This window comes from Salmo trutta, chromosome 20, assembly GCF_901001165.1.
Source record: "Salmo trutta chromosome 20, fSalTru1.1, whole genome shotgun sequence".
Classification (NCBI taxonomy): Eukaryota; Metazoa; Chordata; class Actinopteri; order Salmoniformes; family Salmonidae; genus Salmo; species Salmo trutta.
Genome location: NC_042976.1, coordinates 4,476,746 through 4,503,495, shown reverse-complemented (window position 1 = coordinate 4,503,495; position 26,750 = coordinate 4,476,746). Strand labels below are relative to the sequence as shown.

Sequence of the window (26,750 nt, the reverse complement as noted above, 5' to 3'; positions counted from 1 at the left end):
TGGTTTTTCCCCACAAAAGGGCTTTATTACAGACATAAATATTCCTCACTTTAGTCCTCTGTCCGGGTGGCTGGTCTCAGACGATCCGGCAGGTGAAGAAGCTGGATGTGGATGTCCTGGGCTGGCGTGGTTACACAATGTCTGTGGTTGTGAGGCTGGTTGGTTGACTTTCAAATTCTCTAAAATGACTTTGGAGGCGGCTAACATTAAATTCTCTGTCAGGGCCGAGTTTGGGAAACGCTGCTCTAACACACACTCATTTCTGTTGTTGTATTGATTGTATATCGTTGTATTTTAAATTTTTTAACACATCCTGGGGACGGTTATGTCCTTATCTTGGAATCCAGAACCTAATCTTGCGCGCGCTAGCTAGCGAACAGTCTAACGAGAGATTACCCATTAGTCTATTGAGTCTCTGTGACTGTTGATTGGCCTTGCTGTAGTTGACTGTACTCATGAGGTGTTATGTCTCTCTCAGGCCTGTGCTCCTCTCTACCAGTGGAGCACGTACAGCATGTCAGAGAGAGAGCCTGTTGGAACATGTTTCCTGAAGAAAGGAGGAGAAGTCGTGGAATACTCTCCTTGCCGATCTAGTAAGTGACTGAGAATTATTTTGTATTTTTTTCTCGACCCAGCAAATTAATCCTAGAGATTCTTCATTAAAAAGTGCATTGTAGTCCGGGATTCGATCTTGTCTGGGAAACTGGCTCTCTATCTGTTTATATCAATAACTGCAGATTGAGATAACCCCACCTAGTCTACCATTGAGAGATTATTAAATCGTTCTGTGTTTGTGTTACTCTGAACAGAAGCCAACTCTCCAGAGGGACAAGGCTTCTGTCAGGCTGGATTCAGTATTGACTTTGTCAAGGTGCGTATTGTGTCCTCTTTGTCTCTTTGTCAAGGTGCGTATTGTGTATTGTGTCCTCTTTGTCAAGGTGCATACTTTGCAGTGTTCCATACAACAATAGATAAATAAAAACATTATTATAAACTATTATTCTCCGGTGCTTGGATTCCATTTCAGATCTTATTGTCTTGGTTTCTTCTTTCAGAATAACATAACTTATTTCTCTCTCTTTCTTTCTTTCTTTCTTCCTTTTTATATTTGTTTTTCTTTATTTTATCTTTTTCGATTTTGTTTTTTTCTTTCTTTCTCTCTCTCTCTCTCTCTCTCTCTCTCCAACAGAATAACAGGGTGGTTGTTGGAGGCCCTGGTAGTTTCTACTGGCAAGGTAAGTGATGTGTAATTCTATATATTTACTGAGCAGGTCAAGGTAAGTGATGTGTAATTCTATATATTTACTGAGCAGATCTGTTATTCCAGGGTATTATCAGACACACTGTGCTCTGTGTGGCTCTCCTCTGAGATGAGGCATGTAGTGATTTGTGGTGATGCTCTGACTGCCTAACTATAGCTGTTGTCAATGCAGTAATGCTTTGACTCCCTAACTATAGCTGTTGTCAATGCAGTAATGCTTTGACTGCCTAACTATAGCTGTTGTCAATGCAGTAATGCTTTGACTGCCTAACTATAGCTGTTGTCAATGCAGTAATGCTTTGACTCCCCAACTATAGCTGTTGTCAATGTAGTAATGCTTTGACTCCCTAACTATAGCTGTTGTCAATGCAGTAATGCTTTGACTCCCTAACTATAGCTGTTGTCAACGCAGTAATGCTTTGACTGCCTAACTATAGCTGTTGTCAATGCAGTAATGCTTTGACTGCCTAAATTTAGCTGTTGTCAATGCAGTAATGCTTTGACTGACAAACTATAGCTGTTGTCAATGCAGTAATGCTTTGACTCCCTAACTATAGCTGTTGTCAATGCAGTAATGCTTTGACTCCCTAACTATAGCTGTTGTCAATGCAGTAATGCTTTGACTCCCTAACTATAGCTGTTGTCAATGCAGTAATGCTTTGACTCCCTAACTATAGCTGTTGTCAATGCAGTAATGCTTTGACTCCCTAACTATAGCTGTTGTCAATGCAGTAATGCTTTGACTCCCTAACTATAGCTGTTGTCAATGTAGTAATGCTTTGACTCCCTAACTATAGCTGTTGTCAATGCAGTAATGCTTTGACTGCCTAAATTTAGCTGTTGTCAATGCATTAATGCTTTGACTGCCTAACTATAGCTGTTGTCAATGCAGTAATGCTTTGACTCCCTAACTATAGCTGTTGTCAATGCAGTAATGCTTTGACTGCCTAAATTTAGCTGTGGTCAATGCAGCTCTTAGGCTGACAAGTGAGCAGTAGTCTGTGAGATCATGACACTGGCTTGCAGGAGTGACTGCCCAGCTAACAACAAACGCTCCCACAACTTTAGAGAACATTCCCTTAAGAGTCTCATAGGAATATGTTCCTGTGATGTGCAAGGAATGTTTCCCAGAGACCATTCCCTTAATGTCAAATAGAACTTACCAAGAACGTGGTTGCTATGTTCTCAGAACATATGATATTAAATGTTCTAGACACGTTTCGTGGGAACGTTACAAGAACATTCACGTGTCCAGTTTTCTGAGGGGTTAGGAGAATATTCCATCAATGTCCCACCAAACATACATGCATGGTTAAGGAAGTGCTGTATCATGAATACATGGTTCAACATGGCATAACAGTATGTGGTTCAACATGGTATAACAGTATGTGGTTCAACATGGTGTAACAGTATATGTTTCAACATGGCGTAACAGTATGTGGTTCAACATGGTATAACAGTATGTGGTTCAACATGGTATAACAGTATGTGGTTCAACATGGTGTAACAGTATATGGTTCAACATGGTGTAACAGTATATGGTTCAACATGGCGTAACAGTATGTGGTTCAACATGGTGTAACAGTATGTGGTTCAACATGGTATAACAGTATGTGGTTCAACATGGTATAACAGTATGTGGTTCAACATGGCGTAACAGTATGTGGTTCAACATGGCGTAACAGTATGTGGTTCAACATGGTATAACAGTATGTGGTTCAACATGGCGTAACAGTATGTGGTTCAACATGGCGTAACAGTATGTGGTTCAACATGGCATAACAGTATGTGGTTCAACATGGTGTAACAGTATGTGGTTCAACATGGCATAACAGTATGTGGTTCAACATGGCATAACAGTATGTGGTGTTGATTTCAGGAAGACGATAGAGTTACAGTTGAAGTCTGAAGTTTACATACACTTAGGTTGAAGTCATTAAAACTCTTTTTCAACCACTCCACAAATTTCTTGTTAATAAACTATAGTTTTGGTAAGTTGGTTAGGACATCTACTTTGCGCGTGACACAAGTCATTTTTCCAACAATTGTTTACAGACAGATTGTTTCACTTATAATTCACTGTATCACAATTCTAGTGGGTCAGAAGTTTACATACACTAAGTTGACTGTGCCTTTAAACAGCTTGGAAAATTCCAGAAAATGGTGTCATGGCTTTAGAAGCTTCTGATAAGCTAATTGACATCATTTGAGTCAATTGGAGGTGTACCTGTGGATGTATTTCAAGACCTACCTTCAAACTCAGTGCCTATTTGCTTGACATCATGGGAAAATCAAAAGAAATCAGCCAAAAATTGCAGACCTCCACAAGTCTAGTTCATCCTTGGGAGCAATTTCCAAACGCCTGAAGGTACCACGTTCATCTGTACAAACAATAGTACACAAGTATAAACACCATGGGACCACGCAGCCGTCATACCGCTCAGGAAGGAGAAGCGGTCTGTCTCCTAGAGATGAACGTACTTTGGTGTGAAAAGTGAAAATCAATTCCAGAACAACAGCAAAGGACCTTGTGAAGATGCTGGAGGAAACAGGTACAAAAGTATCTATATCCACAGTAAAACGAGTCCTATATCGACATAACCTGAAAGGCCGCTCAGCAAGAAAGAAGCCACTGCTCCAAAACCGCCATAGAAAAGCCAGACTACGGTTTGCAACTGCACATGGGGCAAAGATCGTACTTTTTGGAGAAATGTCCTCTGGTCAGATGAAGCAAAAATAGAAATGTTCGCCATAATGACCATCGTTATGTTTGGAGGAAAAAGGGGGAGGCTTGCAAGCCGAAGAACACCATCCCAACTGTGAAGCACGGGGGTGGCAGCATCATGTTGTGTGGGTGCTTTGCTGCAGGAGGGACTGGTGCACTTAAATAGATGGCATCATGAGGAGGAGAATTATGTGGATATATTGAAGCAACATCTCAAGACATCAGTCAGGAAGTTAAAGCTTGGTCGCAAATGAGTCTTCCAAATGGACAATGACCCAAAGTTGTGGCAAAATGGCTTAAGGACAACAAAGTCAAGGTATTGGAGTGGCCATCACAAAGCCCTTACCTCAATCCTATAGAAAATGTGTGGGCAGAACTGAAAAAGCGTGTGCGAGCAAGGAGGCCTACAAACCTGACTCAGTTACACCAGCTCTGTCAGGAGGAATGGGCTAAAATTCACCCAACTTATTGTGGGAAGCTTTTGGAAGGCTACACGAAAAGTTTGACCCAAGTTAAACAATTTAAAGGCAATGCTACCCAATACTAATTGAGTGTATGTAAACTTCTGACCCACTGGGAATGTGATGAAATAAATAAAAGCTGAAATAAATCATTCTCTCTACTATTATTCTGACATTTCACATTCTTAAAATAAAGTGGTGATCTTAACTGACCCAAGACAGGGAATTTTTACTAGGATTAAATGTCAGGAATTGTGAAAAACTGAGTTTAAATGTATTTGATTTAGGTGTATGTAAACTTCTGACTTCAACTCTATCTTTGAGATGCTCAGCTTGGGGTCACTTTGAAATGTCCTTGTTTTTGAAAGAAAAGCACATTTGTTTGTCCATTAAAATAACTTCAAATTGATCAGAAATACAATGTAGACATTGTTAATGTTGTAAATGACTATTGAAACTGGAAATGGCAGATTCTTTATGGAATATCTACATAGGCGTACAGAGGCCCACTATCAGCAACCATCATTCCTGTGTTCCAATGGCATGTTGTGTTAGCTAATCCAAGTTTATCATTTTAAAAGGCTAACTGATCATTAGAAAACCCTTTTGCAATTATGTTAGCACAGCTGAAAACTGTTGTTTTGATTAAAGAAGCAATAAAACTGGCCTTCTTTAGACTAGTTGAGTATCTGGACCATCAGCATTTGTGGGTTCGATTACAGGCTCAAAATGGCCATAAACAAAGACCTTTCTTCTGAAACCCATCAGTCTATTCTTGTTCTGAGAAATGAAGGCTAGTCCATGTGAGAAATTCCCCAAAAAACTGAAGATCCCGTACAACGCTGTGTACTACTCCCTTCACAGAACAGCGCAAACTGGCTCTAACCAGAATAGAAAGAGGAGTGGGAGGCCCCGGTGCACAATTGAGCAAGAGAACAAGTACATTAGAGTGTCTAGTTTGAGAAATAGACACCTCACAAGTCCTCAACTGGCAGCTTCATTAAGTAGTACCTGCAAAACACCAGTCTCAACATCAACAGTGAAGAGGCAACTCTGGGAGGCTGTCCTTCTAGGCAGAGTTCCTTTTTCCAGTGTCTGTGTTCTTTTGCCCATATTAGTCGTTTCTTTTTATTGGCCAGTCTGAGATATGGCTTTTTCTTTGCATCTCTGCCTTATTATCTTCTATTCTTCTGAACTTAACAACATGAATTGGGAGTATTTAGATTGCTATATAGGGAGAGAACATTGTACAGAACAAGGCTGGTGTCAATAACAAAAAAAATGCTTGATTGTCCCAAGCTCTCGAATATTCTAATGAACTGATAACTGAGATGGACATGTCGACGTAGATCTGAATGCCGTGAACCAAGAAGTTCACCAACCAATCAGGGCCTTGATGGGCTTGGCAACAGTAACAGTGGTTCACCAATCAGGGTCTTGATGGGCTGGGCAACAGTAACAAGATGTGATGTGGATCAGTGGTTGACCAATCAGGGCCTTGATGGGCTGGGCAACAGTAACAGTGGTTCACCAATCAGGGCCTTGATGGGCTTGGCAACAGTAACAAGATGTTTTCTCTGGGACCATCAGGTGACGTCCTGACAACTGGACACAGGAATGTTCTTGCAATGTGTCTATAACATTATCTTATGTTCTGAGAACAAAGCAGCCATGTTCTGTGTATGTTTGGTGGGACATTGATGGAATTTTCTCCTAACCCTCAGGAAACTGGACACAGGAATGTTCTTGCAACATTCCCACGAAATGTGTCTAGGACATTAATATCTTGTACTCTGAGAACATGGGAACCGTGTAACATTACAAAACATTTCTCTCTCCCTAGAATTGTTAGCTGGGTGGTCTCTTAATTCTGTGACAGATTCTCTGACCCAGGGAAAATGTTGAGATGTTGTTTTCCTTTGGGTGTGCTGCTAGTTGCAACATCCTGTTGTGAGTCAAATGAGCAAATACAGCCCTTTTTTAAAGCTGTCAAAGTTGTTCGTAACGGAGCGGCTCATTGGCTGCTGCTATGCTGGATAGGCACTGAGTGAATTTGAATAGGGAGGGGTGGAATTGAAAAACCTTGAACATTTGTATGGGTGCCATGCCAGCCTTGCAACTCAATAGTAGAATGTGTTCCTAATGTTTTGTACACTCGGTATATATTAGATTCTCACATTCTGTGAACCTTGAAGCATTTTTTTGTGTTGTGAAAAATGTAAGCAGAAGCACAATTTAGACCAAAAACAAATTGAGGCTACACAAACCCTCTCTCACCCCTTGACCCTGCTTTGTCATTAAGGACTAGAAACCCCTTGTGTTGTTGATAACATAAGGTGATATATGGCAGACGCTCTATGTTATTTCCACAGGTCAGCTGATAAGTGATGATATTTCTGAGATCATCACCAGGTTCAATAGACAATACTACACTCCTTACAGTAACCAGCTGACCACTAAGTCTGCCAGTGCTCAGTACGATGACAGCTATTTAGGTAAGTCCTGTTTTCTTGAGTCCCAAACGGCCTCCTATTCCCTCTATAGTGCTCTACTTTTAACCAGGGCCCTTAGGGAATAGAGTGCCGTGTGGGGCATATTCATTTTCTGGTTAATTATATGTTTGTTCATTTTGATTAGCATTTTCTCAAGTGGTGTTGAAGCTCTTGTTTTGGCTCTGTAAGAGGCTCATAACTATCGTTAAAGAATTTAATGAGCTCTTAGGGTTTTGTGGCAGAGGATTTAGCAATGTTCTTAAACTGTGCATGATCTGTTGTAGAATGTAGTACGTCAATGGTACTCTACTCCGCTGGCATCATATCGTCTGGGTTGTTTGGTGTTTATTTTATGTTTACTTCCAGGTTATTCTGTGACTGTCGGTGACTTCAATGCTGATGGAGAAGATGGTAAGACTTGGCCATCAAACTGTTCCCATCTACTGATGTCTCTTCTGTCTCCATCTATACTCCTTCCTCTGTTTAGTACTGCATACATGGCCTTTCACCTACTCATGTTATTTTGTCTCTTGTAAAAGTGGGATGCTCCATACTGTAATCTCTGGGTTTGGTACAGTAATGTGTTATGGAATGTCTTAGTTCTGTGGTTGATACTTAATGTTCCAGAATGGAACAGTTCAATGGTGATCTCATTCTAACATTCTATATAGAACAGTTCAATGGTGATCTCATTCTAACATTCTATATAGAACAGTTCAATGGTGATCTATTTTTAACATTCTATATAGAACAGTTCAATGGTGATCTCATTCTAACATTCTATATAGAACAGTTCAATGGTGATCTATTTTTAACATTCTATATAGAACAGTTCAATGGTGATCTCATTCTAACATTCTATATAGAACAGTTCAATGGTGATCTATTTTTAACATTCTATATAGAACAGTTCAATGGTGATCTATTTTTAACATTCTATATAGAACAGTTCAATGGTGATCTCATTCTAACATTCTATATAGAACAGTTCAATGGTGATCTATTTTTAACATTCTATATAGAACAGTTCAATGGTGATCTCATTCTAACATTCTATATAGAACAGTACAATGGTGATCTATTTTTAACATTCTATATAGAACATTTCAATGGTGATCTCATTCTAATATTCTATATAGAACAGTTCAATGGTGATCTATTTTTAACATTCTATATAGAACAGTTCAATGGTGATCTCATTCTAACATTCTATATAGAACAGTTCAATGGTGATCTATTTTTAACATTCTCTATAGAACAGCTCAATGGTGATATATTTTTAACATTCTATATAGAACAGTTCAATGGTGATCTCATTCTAACATTCTGTATAGAATAGTTCAATGGTGATCTATTTTTAACATTCTATATAGAACAGTTCAATGGTGATCTATTTTTAACATTCTATATAGAACAGTTCAATGGTGATCTCATTCTAACATTCTATATAGAACAGTTCAATGGTGATCTCATTCTAACATTCTATATAGAACAGTTCAATGGTGATCTCATTCTAACATTCTATATAGAACAGTTCAATGGTGATCTCATTCTAACATTCTATATAGAACAGTTCAATGGTGATCTCATTCTAACATTCTATATAGAACAGTTCAATGGTGATCTATTTTTTAACATTCTATATAGAACAGTTCAATGGTGATCTCATTCTAACATTCTATATAGAACAGTTCAATGGTGATCTCATTCTAACATTCTATATAGAACAGTTCAATGGTGATCTATTTTTAACATTCTATATAGAACAGTTCAATGGTGATCTATTTTTAACATTCTATATAGAACAGTTCAATGGTGATCTCATTCTAACATTCTATATAGAACATTTCAATGGTGATCTATTTTTAACATTCTATATAGAACAGTTCAATGGTGATCTCATTCTAACATTCTATATAGAACAGTTCAATGGTGATCTCATTCTAACATTCTATATAGCACAGTTCAATGGTGATCTCATTCTAACATTCTATATAGAACAGTTCAATGGTGATCTATTTTAACATTCTATATAGAACAGTTCAATGGTGATCTCATTCTAACATTCTATATAGAACAGTTCAATGGTGATCTATTTTTAACATTCTATATAGAACAGTTCAATGGTGATCTCATTCTAACATTCTATATAGAACAGTTCAATGGTGATCTATTTTTAACATTCTATATAGAACAGTTCAATGGTGATCTATTTTTAACATTCTATATAGAACAGTTCAATGTTGATCTCATTCTAACATTCTATATAGAACAGTTCAATGGTGATCTATTTTTAACATTCTATATAGAACAGTTCAATGGTGATCTCATTCTAACATTCTATATAGAACAGTTCAATGGTGATCTATTTTTAACATTCTATATAGAACATTTCAATGGAGATCTCATTCTAACATTCTATATAGAACAGTTCAATGGTGATCTATTTTTAACATTCTATATAGAACAGTTCAATGGTGATCTCATTCTAACATTCTATATAGAACAGTTCAATGGTGATCTATTTTTAACATTCTATATAGAACAGTTCAATGGTGATCTATTTTTAACATTCTATATAGAACAGTTCAATGGTGATCTCATTCTAACATTCTATATAGAACAGTTCAATGGTGATCTATTTTTAACATTCTATATAGAACAGTTCAATGGTGATCTATTTTTAACATTCTATATAGAACAGTTCAATGTTGATCTCATTCTAACATTCTATATAGAACAGTTCAATGGTGATCTCATTCTAACATTCTATATAGAACAGTTCAATGGTGATCTCATTCTAACATTCTATATAGAACAGTTCAATGGTGATCTATTTTTAACATTCTATATAGAACAGTTCAATGGTGATCTCATTCTAACATTCTATATAGAACAGTTCAATGGTGATCTCATTCTAACATTCTATATAGAACAGTTCAATGGTGATCTATTTTTAACATTCTATATAGAACAGTTCAGTGGTGATCTCATTCTAACATTCTATATAGAACAGTTCAATGGTGGTCTATTTTTAACATTCTATATAGAACAGTTCAATGGTGATCTCATTCTAACATTCTATATAGAACAGTTCAATGGTGATCTCATTCTAACATTCTATATAGAACAGTTCAATGGTGATCTCATTCTAACATTCTATATAGAACAGTTCAATGGTGATCTCATTCTAACATTCTATATAGAACAGTTCAATGGTGATCTCATTCTAACATTCTATATAGAACAGTTCAATGGTGATCTATTTTAACATTCTATATAGAACAGTTCAATGGTGATCTCATTCTAACATTCTATATAGAACAGTTAAATGGTGATCTATTTTTAACATTCTATATAGAACAGTTCAATGGTGATCTCATTCTAACATTCTATATAGAACAGTTCAATGGTGATCTCATTCTAACATTCTATATAGAACAGTTCAATGGTAATCTATTTTTAACATTCTATATAGAACAGTTCAATGGTGATCTCATTCTAACATTCTATATAGAACAGTTCAATGGTGATCTATTTTTAACATTCTATATAGAACAGTTCAATGGTGATCTATTTTTAACATTCTATATAGAACAGTTCAATGTTGATCTCATTCTAACATTCTATATAGAACAGTTCAATGGTGATCTATTTTTAACATTCTATATAGAACAGTTCAATGGTGATCTCATTCTAACATTCTATATAGAACAGTTCAATGGTGATCTATTTTTAACATTCTATATAGAACATTTCAATGGAGATCTCATTCTAACATTCTATATAGAACATTTCAATGGTGATCTATTTTTAACATTCTATATAGAACAGTTAAATGGTGATCTCATTCTAACATTCTATATAGAACAGTTCAATGGTGATCTCATTCTAACATTCTATATAGAACAGTTCAATGGTGATCTCATTCTAACATTCTATATAGAACAGTTCAATGGTGATCTCATTCTAACATTCTATATAGAACAGTTCAATGGTGATCTCATTCTAACATTCTATATAGAACAGTTCAATGGTGATATCATTCTAACATTCTATATAGAACAGTTCAATGGTGATCTCATTCTAACATTCTATATAGAACAGTTCAATGGTGATCTCATTCTAACATTCTATATAGAACAGTTCAATGGTGATCTCATTCTAACATTCTATATAGAACAGTTCAATGGTGATCTATTTTTAACATTCTATATAGAACAGTTCAATGGTGATCTCATTCTAACATTCTATGTAGAACAGTTCAATGGTGATCTATTTTTAACATTCTATATAGAACAGTTCAATGGTGATCTCATTCTAACATTCTATATAGAACAGTTCAATGGTGATCTATTTTTAACATTCTATATAGAACAGTTCAATGGTGATCTATTTTTAACATTCTATATAGAACAGTTCAATGGTGATCTCATTCTAACATTCTATATAGAACAGTTCAATGGTGATCTCATTCTAACATTCTATATAGAACAGTTCAATGGTGATCTCATTCTAACATTCTATATAGAACAGTTCAATGGTGATCTCATTTTTAACATTCTATATAGAACAGTTCAATGGTGATCTCATTCTAACATTCTATATAGAGCAGTTCAATGGTGATCTCATTCTAACATTCTATATAGAACAGTTCAATGGTGATCTATTTTTAACATTCTATATAGAACAGTTCAATGGTGATCTCATTCTAACATTCTATATAGAACAGTTCAATGGTGGTCTATTTTTAACATTCTATATAGAACAGTTCAATGGTGATCTCATTCTAACATTCTATATAGAACAGTTCAATGGTGATCTCATTCTAGCATTCTATATAGAACAGTTCAATGGTGATCTCATTCTAACATTCTATATAAAACAGTTCAATGGTGATCTCATTCTAACATTCTATATAGAACAGTTCAATGGTGATCTCATTCTAACATTCTATATAGAACAGTTCAATGGTGATCTCATTCTAACATTCTATATAGAACAGTTCAATGGTGATATCATTCTAACATTCTATATAGAACAGTTCAATGGTGATCTATTTTTAACATTCTGTATAGAACAGTTCAATGGTGATCTCATTCTAACATTCTATATAGAACAGTTCAATGGTGATCTATTTTTAACATTCTATATAGAACAGTTCAATGGTGATCTCATTCTAACATTCTATATAGAACAGTTCAATGGTGATCTCATTCTAACATTCTATATAGAACAGTTCAATGGTGATCTATTTTTAACATTCTATATAGAACAGCTCAATGGTGATCTATTTTTAACATTCTATATAGAACAGTTCAATGGTGATCTCATTCTAACATTCTGTATAGAATAGTTCAATGGTGATCTATTTTTAACATTCTATATAGAACAGTTCAATGGTGATCTATTTTTAACATTCTATATAGAACAGTTCAATGGTGATCTCATTCTAACATTCTATATAGAACAGTTCAATGGTGATCTCATTCTAACATTCTATATAGAACAGTTCAATGGTGATCTCATTCTAACATTCTATATAGAACAGTTCAATGGTGATCTCATTCTAACATTCTATATAGAACAGTTCAATGGTGATCTATTTTTAACATTCTATATAGAACAGTTCAATGGTGATCTCATTCTAACATTCTATATAGAGCAGTTCAATGGTGATCTCATTCTAACATTCTATATAGAACAGTTCAATGGTGATCTATTTTTAACATTCTATATAGAACAGTTCAATGGTGATCTCATTCTAACATTCTATATAGAACAGTTCAATGGTGATCTATTTTTAACATTCTATATAGAACAGCTCAATGGTGATCTATTTTTAACATTCTATATAGAACAGTTCAATGGTGATCTCATTCTAACATTCTGTATAGAATAGTTCAATGGTGATCTATTTTTAACATTCTATATAGAACAGTTCAATGGTGATCTATTTTTAACATTCTATATAGAACAGTTCAATGGTGATCTCATTCTAACATTCTATATAGAACAGTTCAATGGTGATCTCATTCTAACATTCTATATAGAACAGTTCAATGGTGATCTCATTCTTACATTCTATATAGAACAGTTCAATGGTGATCTATTTTTAACATTCTATATAGAACAGTTCAATGGTGATCTCATTCTAACATTCTATATAGAGCAGTTCAATGGTGATCTCATTCTAACATTCTATATAGAACAGTTCAATGGTGATCTATTTTTAACATTCTATATAGAACAGTTCAATGGTGATCTCATTCTAACATTCTATATAGAACAGTTCAATGGTGGTCTATTTTTAACATTCTATATAGAACAGTTCAATGGTGATCTCATTCTAACATTCTATATAGAACAGTTCAATGGTGATCTCATTCTAGCATTCTATATAGAACAGTTCAATGGTGATCTCATTCTAACATTCTATATAAAACAGTTCAATGGTGATCTCACTCTAACATTCTATATAGAACAGTTCAATGGTGATCTCATTCTAACATTCTATATAGAACAGTTCAATGGTGATCTCATTCTAACATTCTATATAGAGCAGTTCAATGGTGATCTCATTCTAACATTCTATATAGAACAGTTCAATGGTGATCTATTTTTAACATTCTATATAGAACAGTTCAATGGTGATCTCATTCTAACATTCTATATAGAACAGTTCAATGGTGATCTATTTTTAACATTCTATATAGAACAGCTCAATGGTGATCTATTTTTAACATTCTATATAGAACAGTTCAATGGTGATCTCATTCTAACATTCTGTATAGAATAGTTCAATGGTGATCTATTTTTAACATTCTATATAGAACAGTTCAATGGTGATCTATTTTAACATTCTATATAGAACAGTTCAATGGTGATCTCATTCTAACATTCTATATAGAACAGTTCAATGGTGATCTCATTCTAACATTCTATATAGAACAGTTCAATGGTGATCTCATTCTAACATTCTATATAGAACAGTTCAATGGTGATCTATTTTTAACATTCTATATAGAACAGTTCAATGGTGATCTCATTCTAACATTCTATATAGAGCAGTTCAATGGTGATCTCATTCTAACATTCTATATAGAACAGTTCAATGGTGATCTATTTTTAACATTCTATATAGAACAGTTCAATGGTGATCTCATTCTAACATTCTATATAGAACAGTTCAATGGTGGTCTATTTTTAACATTCTATATAGAACAGTTCAATGGTGATCTCATTCTAACATTCTATATAGAACAGTTCAATGGTGATCTCATTCTAGCATTCTATATAGAACAGTTCAATGGTGATCTCATTCTAACATTCTATATAAAACAGTTCAATGGTGATCTCATTCTAACATTCTATATAGAACAGTTCAATGGTGATCTCATTCTAACATTCTATATAGAACAGTTCAATGGTGATCTCATTCTAACATTCTATATAAAACAGTTCAATGGTGATCTCATTCTAACATTCTATATAGAACAGTTCAATGGTGATCTCATTCTAACATTCTATATAGAACAGTTCAATGGTGATCTCATTCTAACATTCTATATAGAACAGTTCAATGGTGATATCATTCTAACATTCTATATAGAACAGTTCAATGGTGATCTATTTTTAACATTCTGTATAGAACAGTTCAATGGTGATCTCATTCTAACATTCTATATAGAACAGCTCAATGGTGATCTCATTCTAACATTCTATATAGAACAGTTCAATGGTGATCTCATTCTAACATTCTATATAGAACAGTTCAATGGTGGTCTATTTTAACATTCTATATAGAACAGTTCAATGGTGATCTCATTCTAACATTCTATATAGAACAGTTCAATGGTGATCTCATTCTAACATTCTATATAGAACAGTTCAATGGTGATCTCATTCTAACATTCTATATAGAACAGTTCAATGGTGATCTCATTCTAACATTCTATATAGAACAGTTCAATGGTGATCTCATTCTAACATTCTATATAGAACAGTTCAATGGTGATCTATTTTTAACATTCTGTATAGAACAGTTCAATGGTGATCTCATTCTAACATTCTATATAGAACAGTTCAATGGTGGTCTATTTTTAACATTCTATATAGAACAGTTCAATGGTGGTCTATTTTTAACATTCCATATAGAACAGTTCAATGGTGATCTCATTCTAACATTCTATATAGAACAGTTCAATGGTGATCTCATTCTAACATTCTATATAGAACAGTTCAATGGTGATCTCATTCTAACATTCTATATAGAACAGTTCAATGGTGATCTCATTCTAACATTCTATATAGAACAGTTCAATGGTGGTCTATTTTTAACATTCTATATAGAACAGTTCAATGGGGATCTCATTCTAACATTCTATATAGAACAGTTCAATGGTGATCTCATTCTAGCATTCTATATAGAACAGTTCAATGGTGATCTCATTCTAACATTCTATATAAAACAGTTCAATGGTGATCTCATTCTAACATTCTATATAGAACAGTTCAATGGTGATCTATTTTTAACATTCTATATAGAACAGTTCAATGGTGATCTATTTTTAACATTCTATATAGAACAGTTCAATGGTGATCTCATTCTAACATTCTATATAGAACAGTTCAATGGTGATCTATTTTTAACATTCTGTATAGAACAGTTCAATGGTGATCTCATTCTAACATTCTATATAGAACAGTTCAATGGTGATCTCATTCTAACATTCTATATAGAACAGTTCAATCGTGATCTCATTCTAACATTCTATATAGAACAGCTCAATGGTGATCTCATTCTAACATTCTATATAGAACAGTTCAATGGTGATCTCATTCTAACATTCTATATAGAACAGTTCAATGGTGATCTATTTTTAACATTCTGTATAGAACAGTTCAATGGTGATCTCATTCTAACATTCTATATAGAACAGTTCAATGGTGGTCTATTTTTAACATTCTATATAGAACAGTTCAATGGTGATCTCATTCTAACATTCTATATAGAACAGTTCAATGGTGATCTCATTCTAACATTCTATTCTATATAGAACAGTTCAATGGTGATCTCATTCTAACATTCTATATAGAACAGTTCAATGGTGATCTCATTCTAACATTCTATATAGAACAGTTCAATCGTGATCTCATTCTAACATTCTATATAGAACAGCTCAATGGTGATCTCATTCTAACATTCTATATAGAACAGTTCAATGGTGATCTCATTCTAACATTCTATATAGAACAGTTCAATGGTGATCTATTTTTAACATTCTGTATAGAACAGTTCAATGGTGATCTCATTCTAACATTCTATATAGAACAGTTCAATGGTGGTCTATTTTTAACATTCTATATAGAACAGTTCAATGGTGATCTCATTCTAACATTCTATATAGAACAGTTCAATGGTGATCTCATTCTAACATTCTATAGAACAGTTCAATGGTGATCTCATTCTAACATTCTATATAGAACAGTTCAATGGTGATCTCATTCTAACATTCTATATAGAACAGTTCAATGGTGATCTCATTCTAACATTCTATATAGAACAGTTCAATGGTGATCTATTTTTAACATTCTGTATAGAACAGTTCAATGGTGATCTCATTCTAACATTCTATATAGAACAGTTCAATGGTGGTCTATTTTTAACATTCTATATAGAACAGTTCAATGGTGGTCTATTTTTAACATTCCATATAGAACAGTTCAATGGTGGTCTCATTCTAACATTCTATATAGAACAGTTCAATGGTGATCTCATTCTAACATTCTATATAGAACAGTTCAATGGTGATCTCATTCTAACATTCTATATAGAACAGTTCAATGGTGATCTCATTCTAACATTCTATAGAACAGTTCAATGGTGATCTCATTCTAACATTCTATATAGAACAGTTCAATGGTGGTCTATTTTTAACATTCTATATAGAACAGTTCAATGGGGATCTCATTCTAACATTCTATATAGAACAGTTCAATGGTGATCTCATTCTAGCATTCTATATAGAACAGTTCAATGGTGATCTCATTCTAACATTCTATATAAAACAGTTCAATGGTGATCTCATTCTAACATTCTATATAGAACAGTTCAATGGTGATCTCATTCTAACATTCTATATAGAACAGTTCAATGGTGATATCATTCTAACATTCTATATAGAACAGTTCAATGGTGATCTATTTTTAACATTCTGTATAGAACAGTTCAATGGTGATCTCATTCTAACATTCTATATAGAACAGTTCAATGGTGATCTCATTCTAACATTCTATATAGAACAGTTCAATCGTGATCTCATTCTAACATTCTATATAGAACAGCTCAATGGTGATCTCATTCTAACATTCTATATAGAACAGCTCAATGGTGATCTCATTCTAACATTCTATATAGAACAGTTCAATGGTGATCTATTTTTAACATTCTGTATAGAACAGTTCAATGGTGATCTCATTCTAACATTCTATATAGAACAGTTCAATGGTGGTCTATTTTTAACATTCTATATAGAACAGTTCAATGGTGATCTCATTCTAACATTCTATATAGAACAGTTCAATGGTGATCTCATTCTAACATTCTATATAGAACAGTTCAATGGTGATCTCATTCTAACATTCTATATAGAACAGTTCAATGGTGATCTCATTCTAACATTCTATATAGAACAGTTCAATGGTGATCTCATTCTAACATTCTATATAGAACAGTTTCAATGGTGATCTCATTCTAACATTCTATATAGAACAGTTCAATGGTGATCTATTTTTAACATTCTATATAGAACAGTTCAATGGTGATCTCATTCTAACATTCTATATAGAACAGTTCAATGGTGATCTATTTTTAACATTCTATATAGAACAGTTCAATGGTGATCTCATTCTAACATTCTATATAGAACAGTTCAATGGTGATCTATTTTTAACATTCTATATAGAACATTTCAATGGAGATCTCATTCTAACATTCTATATAGAACATTTCAATGGTGATCTATTTTTAACATTCTATATAGAACAGTTCAATGGTGATCTCATTCTAACATTCTATATAGAACAGTTCAATGGTGATCTCATTCTAACATTCTATATAGAACAGTTCAATGGTGATCTCATTCTAACATTCTATATAGAACAGTTCAATGGTGATCTCATTCTAACATTCTATATAGAACAGTTCAATGGTGATCTCATTCTAACATTCTATATAGAACAGTTCAATGGTGATCTCATTCTAACATTCTATATAGAACAGTTCAATGGTGATCTCATTCTAACATTCTATATAGAACAGTTCAATGGTGATCTCATTTCTAACATTCTATATAGAACAGTTCAATGGTGATCTCATTTCTAACATTCTATATAGAACAGTTCAATGGTGATCTCATTCTAACATTCTATATAGAACAGTTCAATGGTGATCTCATTCTAACATTCTATATAGAACAGTTCAATGGTGATCTCATTTCTAACATTCTATATAGAACAGTTCAATGGTGATCTCATTCTAACATTCTATATAGAACAGTTCAATGGTGATCTATTTTTAACATTCTATATAGAACAGTTCAATGGTGATCTCATTCTAACATTCTATATAGAACAGTTCAATGGTGATCTATAGAACAGTTCAATGGTGATCTATTTTAACATTCTATATAGAACAGTTCAATGGTGATCTCATTCTAACATTCTATATAGAACAGTTCAATGGTGATCTCATTTCTAACATTCTATATAGAACATTTCAATGGTGATCTATTCTAACATTCTATATAGAACAGTTCAATGGTGATCTCATTCTAACATTCTATATAGAACAGTTCAATGGTGATCTCATTCTAACATTCTATATAGAACAGTTCAATGGTGATCTCATTCTAACATTCTATATATAACAGTTCAATGGTGATCTCATTCTAACATTCTATATAGAACAGTTCAATGGTGATCTCATTCTAACATTCTATATAGCACAGTTCAATGGTGATCTCATTCTAACATTCTATATAGAACAGTTCAATGGTGATCTATTTTTAAAATTCTATATAGAACAGTTCAATGGTGATCTCATTCTAACATTCTATATAGAACAGTTCAATGGTGATCTCATTCTAACATTCTATATAGAACAGTTCAATGGTGATCTCATTCTAACATTCTATATATAACAGTTCAATGGTGATCTCATTCTAACATTCTATATAGCACAGTTCAATGGTGATCTCATTCTAACATTCTATATAGAACAGTTCAATGGTGATCTATTTTTAAAATTCTATATAGAACAGTTCAATGGTGATCTCATTCTAACATTCTATATAGAACAGTTCAATGGTGATCTATTTTTAACATTCTATATAGAACAGTTCAATGGTGATCTCATTCTAACATTCTATATAGAACAGTTAAATGGTGATCTATTTTTAACATTCTATATAGAACAGTTCAATGGTGATCTCATTCTAACATTCTATATAGAACAGTACAATGGTGATTTATTTTTAACATTCTATATAGAACATTTCAATGGTGATCTCATTCTAACATTCTATATAGAACAGTTCAATGGTGATCTATTTTTAACATTCTATATAGAACAGTTCAATGGTGATCTCATTCTAACATTCTATATAGAACAGTTCAATGGTGATCTATTTTTAACATTCTATATAGAACAGTTCAATGGTGATCTCATTCTAACATTCTATATAGAACAGTTCAATGGTGATCTCATTCTAACATTCTATATAGAGAAGTTCAATGGTGATCTATTTTTAACATTCTATATAGAACAGCTCAATGGTGATCTATTTTTAACATTCTATATAGAACAGTTCAATGGTGATCTCATTCTAACATTCTGTATAGAATAGTTCAATGGTGATCTATTTTTAACATTCTATATAGAACAGTTCAATGGTGATCTCATTCTATATAGAACAGTTCAATGGTGATCTCATTCTAACATTCTATATAGAACAGTTCAATGGTGATCTCATTCTAACATTCTATATAGAACAGTTCAATGGTGATCTATTTTTAACATTCTATATAGAACAGTTCAATGGTGATCTCATTCTAACTATCTATATAGAACAGTTCAATGGTGATCTCATTCTAACATTCTATATAGAACAGTTCAATGGTGATCTATTTTTAACATTCTATATAGAACAGTTCAATGGTGATCTCATTCTAACATTCTATATAGAACAGTTCAATGGTGGTCTATTTTAACATTCTATATAGAACAGTTCAATGGTGATCCCATTCTAACATTCTATATAGAACAGTTCAATGGTGATCTCATTCTAGCATTCTATATAGAACAGTTCAATGGTGATCTCATTCTAACATTCTATATAAAACAGTTCAATGGTGATCTCATTCTAACATTCTATATAGAACAGTTCAATGGTGATCTCATTCTAACATTCTATATAGAACAGTTCAATGGTGATCTCATTCTAACATTCTATATAGAACAGTTCAATGGTGATTTCATTCTAACATTCTATATAGAACAGTTCAATGGTGATCTATTTTTAACATTCTGTATAGAACAGTTCAATGGTGATCACATTCTATATAGAACAGTTCAATGGTGGTCTATTTTTAACATTCTATATAGAACAGTTCAATGGTGGTCTATTTTTAACATTCTATATAGAACAGTTCAATGGTGATCTCATTCTAACATTCTATATAGAACAGTTCAATGGTGATCTCATTCTAACATTCTATATAGAACAGTTCAATGGTGATCTCATTCTAACATTCTATATAGAACAGTTCAATGGTGATCTCATTCTAACATTCTATATAGAACAGTTCAATGGTGATCTCATTCTAACATTCTATATAGAACAGTTCAATGGTGATCTCATTCTAACATTCTATATAGAACAGTTCAATGGTGATCTCATTCTAACATTCTATATAGAACAGTTCAATGGTGATCTATTTTTAACATTCTATATAGAACAGTTCAATGGTGATCTCATTCTAACATTCTATATAGAACAGTTCAATGGTGATCTATTTTTAACATTCTATATAGAACAGTTCAATGGTGATCTATTTTTAACATTCTATATAGAACAGTTCAATGGTGATCTCATTCTAACATTCTATATAGAACATTTCAATGGTGATCTATTTTTAACATTCTATATAGAACAGTTCAATGGTGATCTATTTTTAACATTCCATATAGAACAGTTCAATGGTGATCTCATTCTAACATTCTATATAGAACAGTTCAATGGTGATCTATTTTTAACATTCTATATAGAACAGTTCAATGGTGATCTCATTCTAACATTCTATGTAGAACAGTTCAATGGTGATCTATTTTTAACATTCTATATAGAACAGTTCAATGGTGATCTCATTCTAACATTCTATATAGAACAGTTCAATGGTGATCTCATTCTAACATTCTATATAGAACAGTTCAATGGTGATCTCATTCTAACATTCTATATAGAACAGTTCAATGGTGATCTATTTTTAACATTCTATATAGAACAGTTCAATGGTGATCTCATTCTAACATTCTATGTAGAACAGTTCAATGGTGATCTATTTTTAACATTCTATATAGAACAGTTCAATGGTGATCTCATTCTAACATTCTATATAGAACAGTTCAATGGTGATCTCATTCTAACATTCTATATAGCACAGTTCAATGCTGATCTCATTCTAACATTCTATATAGAACAGTTCAATGGTGATCTATTTTTAACATTCTATATAGAACAGTTCAATGGTGATCTCATTCTAACATTCTATATAGAACAGTTCAATGGTGATCTATTTTTAACATTCTATATAGAACAGTTCAATGGTGATCTCATTCTAACATTCTATATAGAACAGTTCAATGGTGATCTATTTTTAACATTCTATATAGAACAGTTCAATGGTGATCTATTTTTAACATTCTATATAGAACAGTTCAATGGTGATCTCATTCTAACATTCTATATAGAACAGTTCAATGGTGATCTCATTCTAACATTCTATATAGAACAGTTCAATGGTGATCTCATTCTAACATTCTATATAGAACAGTTCAATGGTGATCTCATTCTAACATTCTATATAGAACAGTTCAATGGTGATCTATTTTTAACATTCTATATAGAACAGTTCAATGGTGATCTATTTTTAACATTCTATATAGAACAGTTCAATGGTGATCTCATTCTAACCTTATTTCTGTTATTTCTCTTCTGTTGTACAGATTACATTACCGGGGTACCCAGGGGAGACAAAGCTCTGGGCTATGTAAGTATTATGAGCTCATATATACAAACACAATTTTATATATAACAATTATTTATTATTTAGCTTTAATTTAATCTTGGTTAACCCAGAACCAAAATTGTGCGTATTTTTGTCAGATGCTCAATATTTACGTAGTCTGTCAACGAGAGAGGAACCTTCTTGTAACCTTTATTTACAGAGCATTCAGAAAGTATTCAGACCCCTTCACTTTTTCCACATTTTGTTATGTTTTATTCTAAAATGGATTAAATTTAAAAAAAATCTACAATCTATGCTCAATACCCCATAATGACAAAGCGAAAACAGGTTTTTAGAAATGTTTGCAAATGTATAAAAATACAAAAAAAATACTTATTTACATAAGTATTCAGACCCTTTACGATGAGACTTGAAATTGAGCTCAGGTGCATCCTGTTTCCTTTGATTATACTTGAGATGTTTCTACAACTTGATTGGAGTCCACCTGTGGTAAATTCAATTGATTGCACATGATTTGGAAAGGCACACACCTGTCTATATAAGGTCCTACAGTTGACAGTGCATGTCAGAGCAAAAACCAAGCCTTGACGTCGAAGGAATTGTCCGTAGAGCTCCGAGACAAGATTGTGTCGAGACACAGATCTGGGGAAGGGTACCAAAATATTTCTGCAGCATTGAAGGACCCCAAGAACACAGAACACCTCCATCATTCTTAAATGGAATAATTTTGGAACCACAAAGACTCTTCCTAGACCTGGCCGCCCGGCCAAACTGAGCAACCGGGGAAGAAGAGCCTTGGTCAGGGAGGTGACCAGGAACCCGATAATAACCTTGACAGAGCTCCAGAGTTCCTCTGTAGCACTCCACCAATCAGGCATTTATGATAGAGTGGCCAGACGGAAGCCACTCCTCAGTAAAAGGCACATGACAGCCCGCTTGGCATTTTCCAAGAGGCACCTAAAGACTCTCAGACCATGAGAAACAAGATTGAACTCTTGGGCCGAAATGCCAAGCGTCACATCTGGAGGCGACCTGGCACCATCCCTACTGTGAAGCATGGTGGTGGCAGCGGCATGCTGTGGGGATGTTTCTCAGCAACAGGGACTGGGAGACTAGTCAGGATCGAGGGAAAGATGAACGGAGCAAAGTACAGAGAGATCCTTGATGAAAACCTGCTCCAGAGCGCTCAGGACCTCAGACTGGGGAGAAGGTTCACCTTCCAACAAGACAGCAACCCTAAGCACACAGCCAAGACAACGCAGGAGTGGCTTCAGGACAAGTCTCTGAATGTCCTTGAGTGGCCGAGCCAGAGCCCAGACTTGAACCCGATCGAACATCTCTGGAGAGACCTGAAAATAGCTGTGCAACGACGCTCCCCATCCAACCTGACAGAGCTTGAGAGGATCTGCAGAGAAGAATGGGAGAAACTCCCCAAATACAGGTGTGCCAAACTTGTAGCGTCATACCCAAGAAGACTCGAGGCTGTAATCACTTCCAAAGGTGCTTCAACAAAGTACTGAGTAAAGGGTTTGAATACTTAAGTAAATGTGAAATTTCAGTTTTTTAAATATTTTTTTATTATATACATTTGCTACAAAGTGAAGGGGTCTGAATGCTTTCCCGACATTGAGCTGAAATATTTTTGAAAGCTGTACTTCTACATGTGTTAGAGGTCGATGGCACACAGACCGTGAGGGAAGAACAAGGACTCCATCATTGGCGCATATTCAAACATTCTGATTTTACAATGTGGATATTCGTCATGATTTTTGTATTCTAACTGGCCCACAATGTGGTTACTAAAATCTGAATTTAGATCTATTTCGTTGTTTTCGCTGTATAATATTTAGAAATAGTTACTTTCAGTTTATAAAAAAATAACGGCTAAACGCTAACTTCTGTTCATATAAGCTGGTAGCATAGCTAGCCATATAGAAATCGGTGGTGGTACTTGAAGCCATTTTGAAATGTAATACAGTTGATTAGTGACGATGAAATAAACATGTGTTGGGGTTGACATCCATACAAGCATTACACTCTGATTTTTACCGCAAATAGTGTGAAATACACATTTTAAACAATAGCTTAAATGTAGGCAAATTTTTAAGGGGCGGGGGGGGCGTGAGTGGCGTTGCCATGGCATTTCCATTGTTTTGGTCAGTTCAATTTATCTCTTTACTGCATCTATGCTGTGTGTGCTATAGGCAACTATTATTGCCATGGCTAAAACACACACAGACTAGATCAACAAGTTTCACTGTTATTACGTAGAGTCAAGTGTGTAAGTCGTTATGGGTGGAAAAACGAGTCAGTTATTTTCTCTTGCCATGTAGGTGAACATCTTCAATGGGAGGAATATGCAGTCTGTCCTGAACTTCACAGGAACACAGGTACGGTATAAGATGGTAGTGGTTTTACATGAATGTGTGTGTGTGCTTGCGTGCGTGCATACCGACTCTGAGCCAGCAGGATGAAAGGAATGTTGACATAATTTATATGATTTGTTTTGAGGGTTCCTCTTGGAATCTCCGTTACGGTCCACACAGACCGTGTTGGTCCCTGTGGAACTGTAGTAAACCTTATTCAGCGCCGTATTGGTCCCTGTGGAACTGTAGTAAACCTTATTCAGCACCGTATTGGTCCCTGTAGAACTGTAGTAAACCAGCACCGTATTGGTCCCTGTAGAACTGTAGTAAACCTTATTCAGCACCGTATTGGTCCCTGTAGAACTGTAGTAAACCTTATTCAGCGCCGTATTGGTCCCTGTAGAACTGTAGTAAACCAGCACCGTATTGGTCCCTGTAGAACTGTAGTAAACCTTATTCAGCACCGTATTGGTCCCTGTAGAACTGTAGTAAACCTTATTCAGCGCCGTATTGGTCCCTGTGGAACTGTAGTAAACCTTATTCAGCACCGTATTGGTCCCTGTAGAACTGTAGTAAACCAGCACCGTATTGGTCCCTGTAGAACTGTAGTAAACCTTATTCAGCACCGTATTGGTCCCTGTAGAACTGTAGTAAACCAGCACCGTATTGGTCCCTGTAGAACTGTAGTAAACCTTATTCAGCACCGTGTTGGTCCCTGTAGAACTGTAGTAAACCTTATTCAGCACCATGTTGGTCCCTGTAGAACTGTAGTAAACCAGCACCGTATTGGTCCCTGTAGAACTGTAGTAAACCTTATTCAGCACCGTATTGGTCCCTGTAGAACTGTAGTAAACCTTATTCAGCACCGTGTTGGTCCCTGTAGAACTGTAGTAAACCTTATTCAGCACCGTGTTGGTCCCTGTAGAACTGTAGTAAACCTTATTCAGCACCGTATTGGTCCCTGTAGAACTGTAGTAAACCAGCACCGTATTGGTCCCTGTAGAACTGTAGTAAACCAGCATCGTATTGGTCCCTGTAGAACTGTAGTAAACCTTATTCAGCACCGTATTGGTCCCTGTAGAACTGTAGTAAACCAGCACCGTATTGGTCCCTGTAGAACTGTAGTAAACCTTATTCAGCACCGTATTGGTCCCTGTAGAACTGTAGTAAACCAGCACAGTATTGGTCCCTGTAGAACTGTAGTAAACCTTATTCAGCACCGTATTGGTCCCTGTAGAACTGTAGTAAACCTTATTCAGCACCGTATTGGTCCCTGTAGAACTGTAGTAAACCAGCACCGTATTGGTCCTTGTAGAACTGTAGTAAACCTTATTCAGCGCCGTATTGGTCTCTGTGGGGTGATGGTGAATATACCGAACATTGTATTTCTCCCTGTTTCCTCAGATGGCTGCCTACTTTGGCCATTCTGTGGCAGCGACCGACATCAATAACGATGGGTAAGTAATGATGGGTACACTGACTGTCATGTCCCAAATGTCACCCTAATCCCTTATATAGTACATAGGGCAGAGCCCTATTGACCCTGGTCAAAAGTAGTGCACTACGTAGGGCAGAGCCCTATGAACCCTGGTCAAAAGTTGTGCACTACGTAGGGCAGAGCCCTATGGACCCTGGTCAATAGTAGTGCACTACATAGGGCATAGTTTACCATTTGGGACCTGGGCTCTATCTTAGTAGTTTGTGACCTCTTTAGCAGTCTATCCAGGGTCGTGTTCATTGGTGCAAAAGGAAAGCAAGCGTTTCTTATTGGACAAGTTCAGGTAGCCCCTCCCTGTTTTGTTTGTTTTCTTCGGTTTAGTCAACACGGCATTGCTCCTGGAGGATGTTTGTTCATGGTAAATAGAGGACCTGACTTATACAAACTGTTGGGATCAGCTCAAGGCGATAGATGTTCTCATCCGGTAGCAGAGCTAGCTAATTAATCTCTAGATGAAGACACAGTCGTGACCGTAGACGGGTAATGATACAGCCTCTCCAGACTCCTGACTGCTTTCAGATGCAGTTGAATATCTTGGCAAATTTTTTTGAAGGTTATTTCAGGAGTTCTCAAACTTTGTTTTGCGGCCCGGGGATCCTCTTTTGTGATAGCAAATTCAGAACACATCTTGAGTGGGA

At 34.9% G+C, this 26,750-nt stretch overlaps 1 protein-coding gene across 1 annotated transcript in view; it reads left to right on the top strand.

Annotated features, from left to right (window-relative positions):
• itgav (integrin, alpha V) overlaps nt 1-26,750 on the top strand; it is a 75,487-nt gene that overhangs the window by 21,546 nt on the left and 27,191 nt on the right. The window contains exons 4-11 of the mRNA XM_029702065.1: nt 479-593; nt 810-871; nt 1,190-1,235; nt 6,820-6,942; nt 7,306-7,350; nt 22,226-22,269; nt 24,582-24,638; nt 26,019-26,071. Of these exons, the coding sequence (XP_029557925.1) occupies nt 479-593; nt 810-871; nt 1,190-1,235; nt 6,820-6,942; nt 7,306-7,350; nt 22,226-22,269; nt 24,582-24,638; nt 26,019-26,071 (545 nt within the window). The remainder of the gene's footprint in view (nt 1-478; nt 594-809; nt 872-1,189; nt 1,236-6,819; nt 6,943-7,305; nt 7,351-22,225; nt 22,270-24,581; nt 24,639-26,018; nt 26,072-26,750) is intronic.